Below are 16,771 nucleotides of genomic sequence, written 5' to 3'. Positions count from 1 at the left end.
TATACTCCTCTTTACTAATTGTCAGCATTCATTTGAATGTGTTTTTCATTCTGTTCAAGATTTGTTTCTTCTCTTTATGTACTTGTAAGTGGGGAACAAGTCCATTGCTGTGAAGAGCAGAATCAAGTAACAGCAGACTGAGTGCCTGTGTTTCTCTGAAAACTGTGGAGTGTTTGATCTTTACCAAAAGGAGGAAGAGTGTAGTATGGCCAGTTAACATGTAGAAGACGTTCTAGTTGACAGCCCTGCTAAACTTCTAGACTTCAAAATTTATCTGGGTGCTTTGTTTTTTGCATTGTTGCCAGTAAATGACAGATGGGCCAAATGGGGTTGTAAAGATGCAAGTCAGGATGGAACTTGGCCTTGCAGTTAGAATTTGATTAATAGTACTGTTGATGCACCAGAAGAGTCCACCTCAGCCTTGTACTGCTGTATCGGCACTGCAGTTCTAATTGGAATAAAAACTTAAAAGAATCACCTTCCGTGTCGTCTTGTCTTTCTTGAATGAAGCAAGATTAAATTGAGCCAGTAAGATTATACTAGCTTGTTTTCTTGCTTACATTATATTACCTGTGCATGCACACGCGCACACACATTTACCTGGCTTTAGGATCACAGTACAACCTGGATGCTTTACAGGGTTAGGTTCTGAAGGAAGAAGAAAGGATAAGTAAATTGGGGAGCTGTTTAAGCAATGATGCAGGCAAGCTTTATTTCTTTGAGGTAGCCAAGAAAATTGGTTGCATTCCAATAAACATCCTATTGTGCAAATCCATGGTATTGCCATGAAGCTGTTGATCCAGAATTGACCCAGCTGGTTTCCTTTAGCCTATGTTAGGTACATCGATGCTTTATTATAAAATTGATGCATCTGTTTGAGTGGAAAGGAATGAGAGGGGGAGAGAATCTCAAGCCACATCCTGTTATACCTGAAACTTTGGACTATGCTGAAAGACTGAAAAGGCTTCAATCTTTGTGTACTAAGTAGGGCTTTACACGATACAGGTGCTGTAAGGCCCTCAAAATGAAGAAAATGCTGTGCTGACAACTGCCGTTGCTTTCTGTAAATAACTGTGCTGAGACTTTAGAGCCATGTGTGTCTATTCAGAGCTCTGAGCCAAAACCCAAGCTGGCCTCTTTAGCACTTTAGGCTCTTCTGAATTAACAGCTATATATCTCACAGAAATATCCCTTTATCTTTCTCTGGGCTTTCCTTACTTGGGGTGTAAAAGCTTTATAGGTGGAAATGTCTGAACGATCACCCAGCATCCAATACTAGAGTCACGTTTTATAAATATGAGAGAGTATCTTAACTTCACAAAATAAACGCTGTTTGGACAAAGCAGAATGTTGAGAGGAAACTGTTCAGAAATCAGTAGCAAGCGCACTTTGACTGGAGAGTTCAAGTAAGGGGGAGTTAACGTGGTTTTATCTGGGTCCTCAGAGACTTCAAGGAGAACTTGATGAACATCAAAGAGGCTTCATATCTTGCTATAACAATTTTATTTCTGTTTTCAAGACATTCGTAACTAGATTTTTTTTCTCTTTTTAGGCTCTGTTGAAATAACTGAAGCAAATCTTGTAAGAGATATTTTGTACGTCTTCCAAGGCATAGATGGCAAAAACATCAAAATGTGCAATTCTGAAAATTCTTATAAAGTAGAAGGAAAGGTACAGTACAGTAGTTAATATTCAGTTTATGGAGTCCAAGGGTGCAAGTGTGTAGGAGGATATAAAGTGTTTATTTATAGTTTTATTAAAACAATGTTAAAATGTATGCCACAATGCCAAAATGTCAGCTATACTTAGCAGCCCCTTAACTGATTGGTTCTCAATCAAAATTCTGTAAGATGACTCTGTTGGGCATCTTTGTGTAAAAAGAGAGAAAATGGGACTGGCCATTACATGTGTACTGGGCAGTGTGGAATGCATACATGCTGTTAGTATTTGCTAGCTTTGTTCATTCCTTTTACCCATGTTTCTCAGGGGTAGGATTAGTTGCTCATTGCTCTAGCTTTTTTTTTTCCCCCATGTAAGTCTAAGGGCATGGAATTCTAAATGTTTTTTATTTAATGTTATGGGTGGAGATGTCAGCTCTACTTATAGGCAAGGCTGCACAAACATTTTCAGCATAATACTCAATTTTCAGTTGCTTACAATTTTTACCAAATGGTAACTTCTTGGATTGAAACTTTCCCAGCTGGGAAAAAAAAAAACCTTTTTCCTGCAGAAACTATTCAGATATTTGAGGAAATAAGAGCAGGGTAAAGTAATCTTGGCAGCAACAAAAAAAGCAGTCTTACTCTTTCACAGAGGAGTTTTTTACACCTCCATTCTAATACAGAGATGAGGTGTTGGATGGGATGGAGGCACTGGATGAGGGATGACAAAACATCCCTCAAGAGCAAAACAGGCTTGGGCAGAAGGTGGTGGCTCAGGAGGGGAATGATGCAACAGGAGGCATAGGACTGATAATCACTAGAATACATTGATTCTAATGATTACTAGAATTGCATTCAGGACCTAGAATAGGACATTGGTTTCTTGATTTATTTTTTTTTCCCATTATTCCTATGAGTAACTAGTTATAAAACAGTAGTAGTTAGCTCACATAGATGGTAACAGCCTTCTATTACTACCACTTGATTAGTTCAAGGGACCAGCATTTGTCTTGTGGATCTAATGCCTTTAACTCTATCCTTGTGCATGGGATTTAATTTAGTTCTACAGGAGGGATTTTGCAGTTTAACTTTCCATTAAAAATAGCTTTTAGAGAATTTCCTGTTTTAATGTTAGCAAGTCAGTCACTGAAAAAATTATATGCCAGCATTCACATTACTTGTGTTTACACTCTTTTGTGTGTACCTTTTACATAATATAGTACTATTCCCTCCCCCTCCCTAGCTCTCTTCTTCCTCACACAGGATAAAGAATGAATGCTGTACACTTGAAGTAATTTATTCTATATTAAGCAAAGATACTGGAGAGACTGTGTAGGGATTAAGGATTATTTTTTAATAAAGACTTGATAAGCTCCTGTCTGCTAACTTTTATAGGTGAGCTTGTCCAAATCTCTCCGAGATACTACAAGCAGGCTTGCAGAATTAGGATGGCTACACAATAAAATAAGAAAATATACAGACCAGAGGAGCTTGGATCGTGCATTTGGACTAGTAGGTCAGGTATGTTGGCTACAAAAAATCAAAGGTATTTATACTACTTTTGTTTCATTCTGTTTAGGAGCTGCCAAGGTTAAAAATGAAATACTGGAATGGTGGGGAGACCAGATTATTTTTTAAAAAAAATCATAAAGTTCTTCAGCATCTTTTGACTTGCTACTTCATAAATGCTCATGGTCTACCTCTTGGGTGTAGAATAAGAATGCTCACATCTGAATCATAATAGCATTAGTCCTTGCTTGTAGTCTTTTTCCCTTCCATTCTCAGTTGGGATTGCTTTCTGCATAGACCCTTTGCTTTTAAATGTAAGAGTAATTTAAAAGATAAAATAAACACTGCCGGAAAGGGACAATAGCATCTCTGGGCTAACTAGTGCCACAACTTGCACTGTTAGGGAGAAATCATATTTCGCTCTGTGCTTTTCCCCTAAAACTGAGTGGGGGAATATTCTTGACTAGCTGACAGATGCTGATGTTCATTGATATTAAGAATAGTGCACTATCTGAGACTAAATGCAAATCATCAGTTATCTGCTGCCATTTCTTTTGAATGCAACATCAAAAGAATGTCCAATTTTTGTTTTTATAGGTTCCATCACCATGATTTATAGTCTGCAGTAACTTCACAGCTGCTGTAATACCTAAAACCACATTTACTGCTAAGGCATTCCCATTTTCTCTCACTTGCTCCCTCTGTAAAACTGGATATTATCCCTTCTGAGCTGACAAATGTTGTTGTCCCTGCCTCTAGGCATAACATCCTACCTAATCTTCAAAGAAAGTGAAGTGCTCCTCCCTTCAGTCTAATTTTTCCTAAGAGGTCAGTAGAGACACTATGGTGCTTTCTACTTTTCTGTTTTATTCTGTTCCCTTCTGACTCTCTCTCATTCTAAATAACTATTTTTAGTTAATATAGACTTATATAAATATGAATAACTATATTTTAATTGACCAATACTGGTTTTCATGTTTTAGTCTGTGTGTACTGAGAGTTTCTAGACTCTCTTCCCCCCCCACACCCTCCTAATAATTTAGGAGAGGTTTTCTTGCATTCCTTCCATTTTAGTTTCGTGCTTATGCTTTTTTTTCACTGTCTTTGGCCTTAATCTTTCAGTTTTAAAAAGTGAGGAAGAATTACGTTCCTCACTAAATGTTTTCTTAGCTATCAAATGTGGCTTTAAACTATGGAGGAAAGCCACACATCTGAAGACAAAAACTATACAGAACTGTGCCTGCCTGGGTGTCCTAAACGTGGCACATGAAGATAATCAATTTTATTTGTATATAATGTATGCAATAGGGACCTAATACACAGCTATATTCATGAATGGAAAGCTGCTTCTGCTTGCTTTCTTAGAAAAGCCTCAGTCTTATTTCAAATACCCACAAACTCATTTTTAAGCCTGAACTACCTTTTATGCTACTGTTGACTCAACTTGTCAATCAATATGTCACTTCTTTCTCTTACTAAGAATAACTACTGCATGAAATATACTGCACTCTAACCTTTTTTCTTGTACCTGTACTACTTAAGATTCTATGACTTATTCTTGGAAATAAAATTAAATGTAAATCAGTAATAAAATAATTCGCCCTGCATGTTCACCTATTCTCAAAGAAAACATCAAAATAAAACTGAGGTGGTACGTGTTTTGAATTCCTTATTTATCAGAAATTCTACTTTTCTTTTGACTCCCCGCTCTGTAGACCGCATTACACTGCAAAGTTTTTTAAATGCGTATTTCCCAAACCTCATTTTTCCAAATAATTAGAAATAGTGCTAAAATGCTATTTTGAACTTTTTCAAAGCTAATTTCTTTGAACCCTGGTAGTTATTGTGACCTTAAATGCTGAAGTTGGCCATTTTTACTAGGAACCCCCTCCTCCAAAGATGCAAGTTTTTTTTTTTTAGACTTGTACATGTGTTATCTTTATATAAACCCAGCTTTGTCCTCCAGGTTAATAAATAGTGCTTTAAAGCTACCAAGTTGTACTGAAGAAACAAGTGGGAAGAAATTGAAAACAGGGTTACATGTCATGGAGTTTCCAACCTTTAAGAAAGCTTCAGTCCATACATCCCCCTTGACTCTGTTGGACCTGTAGAAACTTATTCCCTCTCTTAATTTCTCTTTCTTGCTCAAAATCAGATTGGAGAGAGGAACACTTTGACTACTTTTAAGAAGTCAGAACTAAGCAAAATTCTCTTATCCTAATGAGGAGAGAACTTTTGAGCTTAGGCCATTTAGTACATAAAGGGAAATAGGGATTTCTTTTCCTTATGTTAGAAATACCAGTGTGAGTAATTATGTCTAAGAGGTGAAATAGGTTTTTCTTCCAACTTACCTTTTAGACGCTTGTTTTCAACCACCTTTTGACTATTGGGTTTGTGACAGGATCTTTTCTTGGTCGGTCTTACCACAGATCACGAGGAGTCGGGAAGACAGTGAACAGGCTTGGTGATCTTTATTGATAACTGTTAACGTAGCTGCGCAGCAGCTTAAACTCACTCACCACGCCTCGCGCGCCCTAATGGTGCGTGAGACCGATGGATCTGGCTGGTGAGTTCTCAGGGGTTTCAGGTCGCTGGGATCAGGCGGGTCTCTGCGTCCTCCTCCGGCTAGCTACTCCGAAGGCCAAGCCGTGTCCGTAATAATATGCCGTGAGTCGTTCCGAGTCGGTTGGACGCAGAAGCGACCCTGATCAGGCGAGGGCTCCTTTTATAGCTTGGGTGACATGCGGTGATGTGATTGTGTGAGACACCTTTCGATAGGCCCATGGCACTGACTGACTGACGCTGGATCCCACCTTGTAGAAAGTCCTAGCTGCTGTCTATCTTTTATGCTCATGGCAGAAAGGCAACTATAGTCTGCCTAGCAACCGTTACGTAACTTTGTATAACTTTTCTGATTGGCGAACATGGCCACTTAACAAACATAATGATCACAACAGGTTTGAAGAAGGGAAAAGTAGAAAACCTTCTTACGAACCTGTTTGGTAATTCATTTTTTTAAATGAAAACCAACCTAACGGATTTTTTTAATGTAAATTTGACAATATTTACAGTCAGGTATGAAATTGAACATAAAATGACTGACATCTTGATTAGCAAAGCAGTCTTGTAGATATAATTCAAAATTTTAATCAGTTGTCTGAAGAAACGGATTTAAAAAGTCTGCCTCAGTTCAAAAATAAATTGGGATTTAATTCCATTTTAAAAAAATACTAACACAATTCTTTGTACCCTGTTGTGTTAAATTTCCAGGATAAAAACCAAGAGAAAAAATTATCCATTTCTATATAGATTGTACGAGAAGCACAAAGATTCTTTGCAATATTACTTGTTGAGTCAGCTGTTGAATTGTGAAAACTGTTGGACAAGCCTTTGGGCATCAGGTGCCTTCCAGAGATAAATTAGGTTATTAAAATACTTGAAAAATATTTTCAGTTGGCTTTTATTTTTTCTAGCAGAACAGCTACTATATTTTCCTCATGTGCCCCACGCTCCAAATAACACACATCTTGTTTTTTTTGAGAGAGAGAGAGAATTTTTTTTCTTCTTCAGAGGTATGGCTACATAGAGCAGGGACAGCCTATTTTTCTGCTTGGTTGGCATCCCTCTCGTTTAAGCAAAAATTAAAATCCTAGCTGATGCTGAAGACTGATATCTGTGAATGGATATATGATTTTGAAAAGAGCTAAAAATAGTCTGCAGGACTTAAACAAAGAGACCAGGAATAGCTAAACCAATACAGTATCCAGAAGAAAAGTTGGCTTTTTTTTTTTTATTGTTATTTGGACTGGATGATGCAGGGTATGACCTACTGGTTATGCTGCTAGAAGGAGGGCAAGAGAAGGGGGCAAAGTTCTAATCCCTGCTTCAGCATGTGCTTTGAAATCAGATGCCAAGTTACCAGATCTGGGGGAAAATCCAGAATCCATATCACAAGTCAAGGTTCAGGAGTCAGAAGCCAGTGCTGAAGGCAGGCTACATAAAACTTCAGAGGTGGAGTCAGAATGAACCAAGAGTCAGACTAAATTACTCCGTCAGAGGGGAATATCCAAAAAAACAAACAAACCCAGGGTCTGGAAACAGAACCAAGCTAAAGGATCAAAGAGGCTTAATGGAGCAGACCTTCAGAAGAACTGTTGCCTGGCCTGAAGCATGCTGCCACAGGTAGAATTAAATGGGTAGGCTGGCTGCTCTGCCCAGCAGTCAATCAGGCGATCTAATAGTGGATCATTAGCTGAGTTAGGGCTGACAGTCCTAGTCTTCAGGCAGGTGTGACCAACCAGGCAATTAGCCCAGGCTGGGCTGCCTAGCTAAGGGCCCCTGACAAATCAGTGGACCATTAAAAACCAGACATGCTTGTTAATTTAACATCTGTCAATTCATTCTCTGTTTCCTGAATAGAAATGTCACAGCTGCTGCAAATAGGAATCCAAAATGAAAACATGCACCCCAGTTTGGGGGGAGCTGATCTGTGTGGGGAAAGACGCATGTGGTATGCGAGTACACACAATGACTTACGTATAGATCACACACCAGCAATGTAGGCTTCTTTACAAACATGTCAGCAAATGTAATGGTCTATAATGCTTTTGTTCTTACAGAGTGTCAGATTTGTAATTGTTTGGGTCTGGTCTGAAGTCTGTCTCTTACAGTACAAATCCATTGAACTCATTGGGCTTTGGATCAGGCCAAGTTGGCATGAAGCATCACAGAGGATTTTTATACTTCTTCACAGGCCACTTATGGTTGCTTTTGGAGGTCTTTCTATAGTGACAAATAATAAAGCATGGCAATAACTTGAATAAGTAACCTCTGAAGAAAGGAATTTATTTTCAAAGGATTTATACACTGCTTTTTAAGATATATAAAAAGACCAAACTGTAGATATGATGATCCTGGTGTCTAACATTTTATATTATGGTTATGCTTACTGGTCTTAGTCTGTCTGTGTTGCTGTTGTGCTAACTACTTGTATAAACATAGCATATGACACAGTCTTGATCCCAAAGAGTGTCTCTTCCAATTTGAACAGTATCATTGTATTTCTTATTGTTCTTTATCACTTGATGATGCTGTATTCCCCATCTATCTGATTATTACTTAGACCAGGGTTATGAACTCCACACAGAAGTTATATTCGCAGTCTGATTTGTTTAATATTTCAATCTTTGGTTTTATGTAGAATAGCATTCATTACATCTGACCTTCTGACCTTTTTTCTCCCCCTTCCTTCTCTCCCACCCCCACTCTGTAGAGTTTTTGTGCAGCTCTACACCAGGAACTTAAAGAATATTACAGGCTTCTGTCTGTTTTGCATTCCCAGGTAATAAAAATAATTCTTTGTTTTATAAATGTTCTGAAATACTACCATTTTGGTAAAGCAGTATTGCCAAAGGAATCTGGTTGGTTTAAGTCTGGGATCTGGCATGAGCAAATAGGACTTCTCAGTTATTCATCCTGAAAATGTAATGGAGAAATGTTTAGACATGTGACTTAGCTTTAAGTCTTGCAAGTGAAGTGAGAGGTATAAATAACTAATGTAAACAAACAAATGTTTATTTTGGGTTGAGTTCAGAAGAAAATGTTCAGTAAAGGGCTAAACTTAAGACACTTTACCAGTATCTGTTGTTCTTTCTCCCCACCCCCAAACGTTCACATTTGGCCAAATAGCTAATACTTGTAAATTGAGCTGTATTGTAACCATTTTTTTTATTCTTTCTAACTGCAAGGTTTAGTAGAAAATTGCAGATAAATATATAATTGGTAGTGGTAAGAACTTGTATTTTCCTCTCCCATTCTCCAAACTTTAGTGAGTTTACAAGAACCAAGCGCAATGTGAGTTAAAAAAAAAATTAACACGCAAAAGCATGTTTGGCTGGTGTACAAAGGAAAGGCTTAATCATCATTGCATTGTTATGTTTGTTGGGCTTTCAGACCCCAAACATGGTAGGACAAGGCAGTCGCATCCTTTGCCAATACTACAAGAAAGTGTCTGAGAGCACAGGCCTCTCTGTACTAGGTGTTAAGGCCACTGATAATTTGGCTAGGGCTGACCCTTTTAGGAACTGAAGTCCAAGACTTCCTTTATCTGTCACTCGCCTCTATTCGGACCTCAAAGAAGGGCATCAGAGCTTGATTGTCCAGGTCCGTGATTGCTCCAGGACAATCTCTGCCTCTTAAATATCACCAGATATACTTGGCATTGGATTTGCAGGTGTCTTCTGCAATCTAGGTGCATCAGGTTTTGGCTTATTATACTGTACAGCAGAACAGATCCCTTGTCAAAAGTGGGAGGAAAAGACTATCATTGGTTCTAACAGGTTCAAACATCACTAGCACGTGTTTTATGTAGCACTGCAGTCATTCTAGATGTCTGCAGATTCAGTATTCTTTATGCTCTGACTTTGCCAGGCTGTCTGGCCAACTTGCATACAAGTTTCTTTCTTGACCAGTTCTTCCATTATCTGAGCTATTTCCTGACTTGTTAGTGTAGAATTCCTGATTATCATGGAATGTGGTATGCTTTTAGCTCTTTAACAGCCCAGTGACTGACTGTTCTTCTTCTTTGAGTGTGCCTAGGAACAAGTCCTCTGTACCCTTAGGGCTTGGATTTCTTGCAGCTCATTACACATGCTGTTTTGGCTCTTCAATCAGGAAGTCTTTTAAAAGTCACCAGTATACCAGCACTATTAGTCTTTTAATCAGTGCTGTTTGAGCCAAACTAGAGGGTCCACCCCATGTAACATTTAAAGCTGTTAACTTTCTCAGATATTGTAGAATAATGTCTACAAATTGCTCTTGTGGGCAACTGCTCAAGTAAATTTGGAAAAGTTGCCCTAGCCCCTGATTTCAGATCTCTGAGTAATTACTTGATAGTTTCCCAAAAGTGAGACTTTGGAGGCCCTCAGAAAAAAGAAGTACTTACAGTAAGTAAGTAGACTGTTTTTGCCTCTTCTAATGTATGAAGAAAATGCCAGTAGACTCTTGAGAGAGAACTGAGGAGGTTGGGGACTGCTTTCTGAGGAGAACTGAGGAGGTTGGGGACTGCTTTCTGTCATGTAGATCTAGATGTTAGCTGTCTAGACTTGAGTTATGTAGTCTTTTTCAGTGTGGGAAGTTCAATATTTGTATTCACCAATTATTTTGATTTGCATTGCAATTCTAATTATTTGAGTAGGAAAGATGGTCTTGCAACTGAAATGCAGGACTGGGGAAACAATTAGCGAGTAGCATAACTTTTTTTTTTTCTGTCTGCTTCCACCCTAATTTAATATGGGATAGCTCTGGGAAGCTGAATTTTTAATTTTTGTTTGCAAAGTACTTTCATTTGCAACTGAGGACCACCATCTCACTAAAGTTATTGTGCAGCTAGCTGGTTAATTGGACAATTACCTTAAGACCAGCTACATGTACAAAGTAGCTATCACATGATTAAAAAGTGCCAATCCATTATAAAGTTAGACTTTGAAAATGTGTACTAACTTTATAGCTGGTTGCTATCAAGGTTTAATTTGCACATGTAACCGGGTCTCCTGTAGCTGGTAGCCCTGTCAGCTGATAGGGCTCCTAGCCACAGTGATATATATTGCCTAGCGTGAAACTCTGAGCCTTGGGGATCATAGCTGCTGTGGTCCCCAAGGCTGGGGATGGCAAAGGGGGCTGGAGTCCACAGCCCACATGGGACTTGGTCCAGGACCAGGAGATCCTGCAAGTGACGTGGTGCTCTGTCCTGGCTACACGCGAGATACAGCCAGGACCACAAGCCCCATCAGTTGCCAGATCTCTTGGCCCTGGCTGTGTGTGTGGCCCTTGTGGCTGGGACACCCCCTCAGTAAATGGGGCTCCCAGCCATGGGAGTCTGCTTCTTGCCAGTGCTGGGGAATCCCAGGATTGGGTTCCTCCTGCACCAGCAATGTGGTGCGATTTTTGGACCTAGTGTGTGATCCCACAGTCTTACCAGGAGGTGTGATTGTCATAGAATCAATGAGTCGGAAGGGACCTAGACAGATCATCTAGTCGACTCCCTGCCGTGGGCAGGAAGGAGCACTGGGAGTGGCAGGGGTCATAAGACCCCAGCCAGGTGCCTATCCAGTCTCCTCTTGAAGGTTTCCAGGGAAGGTGAGAGCACCACCTCTCTGGGAAGCCTATTCCAGGCTCTGGCCACCCTTACAGTGAAGTAGTTCTTCCTAATATCTAACTTAAACCTATCCTCCCTCAGCTTGTGGCCGTTGTTCCTGGTGACTCCAAGGGGAGCCCTGGTGAACAGACTTTCCCTGAGTCCCTGCTGCTGGTCTCTGATAAGGTTGTAGGCAGCCACAAGATCCAACCCCCCACCCTCAGTCTCCTCTTGCATAGACTGAAGAGATTCAGGTCCCTCAGCCTCTCCTCATAGGGCTGGCCACGGAGGCCCTCAACCATACGAGTGGCCCTCCACTGCATGGGTCATGCATTAGGTCCAATGGTGTCTTTACCTTCATGTGTAGTGGAGGTCTCAGAAATAGAATTATTTGTTATACTCTGTAGAGCTACAATATTTCATATGTATACTGATCACATTTTAGCGACTTCTTTATACAAGTATATCTTTTTCCTATAGCTTAGTGTTTGGAGATCCATACCTATAACTGTAGTAATGGTGATTATTTTAACCTATTCCTTATGATTTATATGGAGGAAATGTGAGCAGAATTTAGTCCTTTTGGGTTAAAAATTGAACTACTGCTGTCTTGATGGAAACTTTACTAGTTAATCACTGTCCAGATTCTTTTTTTTACCTTTTAACATTATTCTCCTAATCTTCCTGACCAAGCTTTTCCATCAGGCCTATTATATTTGTATATGGCTCTATCCTTTTCATCTACACATGCATCTCAGTTTCCTTTTTGCATCATTCTAATGTTTTGGTGTAGTATCTCCTGATCACTGTTACATTGCATTTAAAGAGAAATTGAACTACTTAGTCTTCTGTTCTTTCATTTATGTCTTTTTTTACTTTGATTTGATTAGCTGCAACTTGAAGATGACCAGGGCGTAAATTTGGGACTAGAGAGCAGTTTAACACTTCGTCGCCTTCTAGTGTGGACATATGATCCTAAGATAAGACTAAAGACCCTTGCAGCACTTGTTGATCACTGTCAAGGTCTGTGTAAAATACAATTTTAAGTCTTTAATTCAAGAGTGATTGTGCATGACAAACACAGGTGTCCTCTTTATAAATATAATTATTTGAGATTTAAACTGATTTGAATTTCTGGTAGTATCTTGATTTAGGAAATGAGTAAAAAGGTTGTAGTTGTCCGGGCAAGTTTTGAGAGCAGTTGTGTTCCATCAGAATATTATCTTCAGCGTTTTAAATAGATGACTGTAAAAAGATTGTAGTTCCTTTCCACAATACTTTAATAAAAACATGTTTAATATGTTATATAGGCTGTTGTTATTGCAAGGGGTAGCCTTTTTTCTTTATTGTCAAAAAATGTAGGTTGTTTTTGAAACTTCCCAGCTAACAAACTTCATGAAATCTTTCTGTGTAGAGTACATTTAAATACATTCTCTTTTTAGGATTTTAATGTTTCAGTGTTTTCTTGTTCTTCATAACTGTCTGCAGAGGCTGAGGGATATTTTACTACAGAAAATTCTACTAAACACTACCCTCTTTCAAAATGGCTGCCATCTCCCACTATCCTCAACAGGTATAACATTTTCCTCTACTTTTCCTGGTAACAGAGGAAATGCAGTATTCCTGAAGGGAGCTTAGCTTCCTTGTCCTTGGAAATAATTGGAGGCTGTGGTCATTTTTGAGGGAGAGTGTTCTAACTGAGAGTTTGACTGCAGCATTTGTAGAAAATGATGGGATATGGTAGCCATGTTGAAAAACTACTCTTTTTATAAATTTCTCCAATGTAAAATGTGCAACAGCCTGTGCTGAAAGAAACTCCAAACTGTTTAAAATAACAAAGTGCATGTGGCGTGAACTGTTCTTTTTAAAGCATCTTTTTGCATTAGAACTATTCAGATTTTAAAAGAGGAAGGGGGAAGCTGCTTGAAGGAGAATATGAAGGATTGGAAAAAGGGAATATGTGGCGTATGTAAATATACAAGAAAATGTAAAGGTGCAAGAGACAAAGGAGATCTATAGGATTGGCGCTGGGGCAAGGGAGGTATGAGACTGCCTCCAGCTGTTGTTTTTGTAGCGCAGAAATATTTGCCACGTGTTCAAAGCCCCCGAGCTAAAACACAACAGACATGCTCTCCAGCCAGAGGGAGTGTACCAACAGTCCTTTAAAGCTTCTGGGTTGTGGGCAACGCTGCCACTTGGTAAGATGATAGTGTTCCCAGTGACTGTCTTGGGAGCAGAGGTGATGGGCTGCCTCCATCAGCCTCTGCCCCTGCTGCCTGCATGTTGGTGAGGGAGTGCCCTTCAGCCCAAGAGAACAGGGAGCATCCTGAATTCCTACCCAGGTAGCCCTTGCCAGTGGAAAAGCATTACTGCTCGTCACCAGGTGGCACTGACATCAGGGCTGGGCAGGCTGCCAGAAAGCCAGCTGCTTTCTCTCACACCCTCCATCACCTTGTCGAGAAGACCACTGTGGGATTGTGGGGAGTCTATCTGGCAAGGTGTTAAATTTGTCCCCTGCCATTTTTGTGGTGAATCTTATCATTGTTCCAATATATTTATTGGGGAAAGTCCTTTAATGTCTGGCATGTTATTGTGTTAAACTTGCATATACCCTGTGACACATGGTAACATCTGAAGGGGACCTGAAATGCACAGTCAAGCTGCTTTATGATTTTCTGGTGAAACTAAGCAACTCTAAAGTTAACTTAATGCTTTGAGAATCTCCTAAGCCTGTATAAAGCATCCAGAACATAGATTGGTGGATTTGCCAAATACAGTAAATGCTTTTTTTTTTAAGGTTGATATTTTCTTATCCTACTGCATTTATATTTTAGTATTATAAAACTTATACTCACTGGATTTAAATGTTGCCATTTAGCAAGCTTGGAAAAAGACATACAATCAGTAATTGACTTGGGAAGTGTAGTTTTTCTAAAGTATGATGCTCACTTCTTTCCTTTTGTATTTTATATATTTATCTGATTCACATGCTGCTGTCTTTCTTCCTTCCAGGAAGAAAAGGTGGTGAACTAGCATCAGCTGTCCATGCCTACACTAAAACTGGAGATCCCTACATGAGATCATTAGTGCAGCACATTCTTGGCTTGGTATCCCATCCTGTCCTGAATTTTCTTTACCGTTGGATTTATGATGGGGAGTTGGAGGACACTTACCATGAAGTAAGTGATCTAACTACTGATACTGAAACTTCCATTCAGTTTGTGTAAAAAAACAAACAAACAATTGGAGACTTAAATGAAAACGGTAGAGTTGAAACTCTTGGGTGGGTAACTATTTCAGATGCACAGCTTTACATGAAATGTGAGTGGCTTTTCAGTGTATGAAACTACTGGTGTGTTTCCTTGTGGATGTAATGAGACTACGTATGGTTAATTGGCTTCAGTGGGTCAAATGAATCCATAAGCTCCAGGACTGACTTTTTACCAGATGTTGAGAATCCCTGTTCTAGCCTTTTTTTCAACTAGGGAGCCACCTGGAGTACCTTGAGATCTTTTCAAGAATGTTGTGGCACGATGTTAGCACTGCTAGGTGCACAAACATGATTCACAAGATGATAAACTTGTGGGGGTTCAAATAGGAATCCATAGCAGTAAAAATATCCTGAACTGCTGTGATCTCTGAGCTTTTTGCAACAGAAGAATTGCTCTGTTGTTTTTCTGTAGTCAAAAAAATAAGTGCCAACTAAGAGCTGGCCAATAATTGTCTTGTCATGCTAAATATGTATAGTAAAATGCATGCAACTTTTGGGATCAGGATAAGATCCAACCCATGGCCTGCAATGCAGGGAACATGGCATGGGGACCCCCCACACCCTCAATGCTGTGCTTTCCATTTGTCCTTTCAAATTTGCTGGCACATGTGGAGCCTGGCATCATGTGTTTAAAAATCCTGGGGCATTACGAACCTAAGATCAAAGAGAGGCTATCCATTGTCAGCTACTGGCAACCTCCGACTTAAGAACCACAATCCTTTTGGACATGCTACACATGCGGATTATGGTGCGATTCAAAACAACCACAGAGATGTTCCACACTAAATGTGGAACATCTTGGTGGCCGGTCTGATATTCTAATGTTCCATTAATCTCTTATGCACGTGGCACTTTGAAAATTTAACACCTTAATTGCACAAAAAAATGTAAAGTCTACCAAGGGGTCTTTGTTAACTTAATTTGGGAGTATTTTTTCTATGTGCACTTATTGCATCCAGTAGTTTTTCAGTATCTGTTGAAAGTGATCTACTTAAAGCTGTTACTTCCTTTTGAAGGCCATAAGCTAGTCTGCCAGGAGTTACCATCAATACCATCATTTATTACAATGCAGCAGTCAAAAAGGTATGGCCAAAGGGGCTGTTCTTCTCATGTTTCACAGACACAAGGCTTTTGGATTTTTTCTTTTCACCAATAATGGTGGTCATGCTTTACAAGCCAAAGATGGAATACTCCCAAGTTCCATATTCACAAATTTTATCTTCTTGAAATTTTGTTTCAAGCAAAGAAAATTCCTTTTACTATATGTAGTAGTGAGACCTTGGCATTTGTCCAGCAGTTAAATTGTACCATGCCTTGTCCTTAATTTTTTTCTGCAGTTCTTTCTGGGTTTGAAATAGCAAAAAATCAAAACCTTGAGTAGCAAAAAAGATCAATAAAATACAAGCATGTTACAGTTATGTTGAACCTTGACTTTTTGCCTTTCTAGTTGCGTGGTCTTTCCATGGGATTAATTATAGTCTAAAATGCACTCTCTTCTACAGGATGTTTTCTAGATAATGTAATTACATTTTAGTTTGCCCTTAAAGCATTGTTTTCATAGCTTACAAAGTTGACCGTTAATTGTTTGAGGTTTTCTTTTCTTTTTTTAATTAATCTTCTCATAATTTATAGTGATTTTAAGATCTAGTTCTGTCACTCACTAGGATGAATCTGTGTCTTCTGTAAAAATAAGGCATTAAAGTAGTGCATTTCACATACAGTATTTATTAATCTCTTGATTCAGCAAATCTTTAGAGATCATGTTTTGTTTCTTTAACATATTATAGTTACTAAACTAGCTACCAGTAGTCTCAGAGGGACTACCCTTCTTTCTCATTCCCCATTATAGCACGGTCACTTTTACAGAATGATCATGGCCTCAATGCAATATGACATATTTGAGGTCTTCAGGGATTTTTTTAGAGTAAAATTGTGAGATTTGTTTTCCTGTCTAAAATACTTAACTTTTTTCTTTACTCAAGTTTCTCAACAACTTCTATAATTTTGTTTTTATGAAGGTGAGGCAAGGATGTGAAAAGCCTACCTAAACATATTCTGTCTATAAGGCTAAGTACAGACAGTCAAATGGCAGAGGCTGAATCGATTTTCAATCTTTGCAGGTTAGTCTAAACTGCATTGATTGAACCAAGAAGCAAGTGAACAGACATTCACTTCTGATTCCAGAAATGCAGCCAC

General features: G+C 39.1%; 1 protein-coding gene across 2 annotated transcripts in view; it reads left to right on the top strand.

The window, feature by feature from the left end:
- TUBGCP3 (tubulin gamma complex associated protein 3) overlaps positions 1 to 16,771 on the top strand; it is a 116,640-nt gene that overhangs the window by 41,894 nt on the left and 57,975 nt on the right. Inside the window, exons 7-11 of one of the 2 annotated variants that reach the window (XM_019524887.1) lie at positions 1,553 to 1,671; positions 3,057 to 3,182; positions 8,443 to 8,511; positions 12,195 to 12,327; positions 14,317 to 14,483. In XM_019524887.1, coding sequence (XP_019380432.1) covers positions 1,553 to 1,671; positions 3,057 to 3,182; positions 8,443 to 8,511; positions 12,195 to 12,327; positions 14,317 to 14,483 — 614 coding nt within the window. The remainder of the gene's footprint in view (positions 1 to 1,552; positions 1,672 to 3,056; positions 3,183 to 8,442; positions 8,512 to 12,194; positions 12,328 to 14,316; positions 14,484 to 16,771) is intronic. The other variant, XM_019524888.1, reaches the window with a different exon arrangement.

The sequence above is a fragment of the Gavialis gangeticus genome, unplaced genomic scaffold (genome assembly GCF_001723915.1).
Source record: "Gavialis gangeticus isolate Ggan-Ray unplaced genomic scaffold, GavGan_comp1, whole genome shotgun sequence".
Classification (NCBI taxonomy): domain Eukaryota; kingdom Metazoa; phylum Chordata; order Crocodylia; family Gavialidae; genus Gavialis; species Gavialis gangeticus.
The sequence above is the reverse complement of the archived record's forward strand: the minus strand, read 5'-3'. Positions and strand labels throughout refer to the sequence as shown.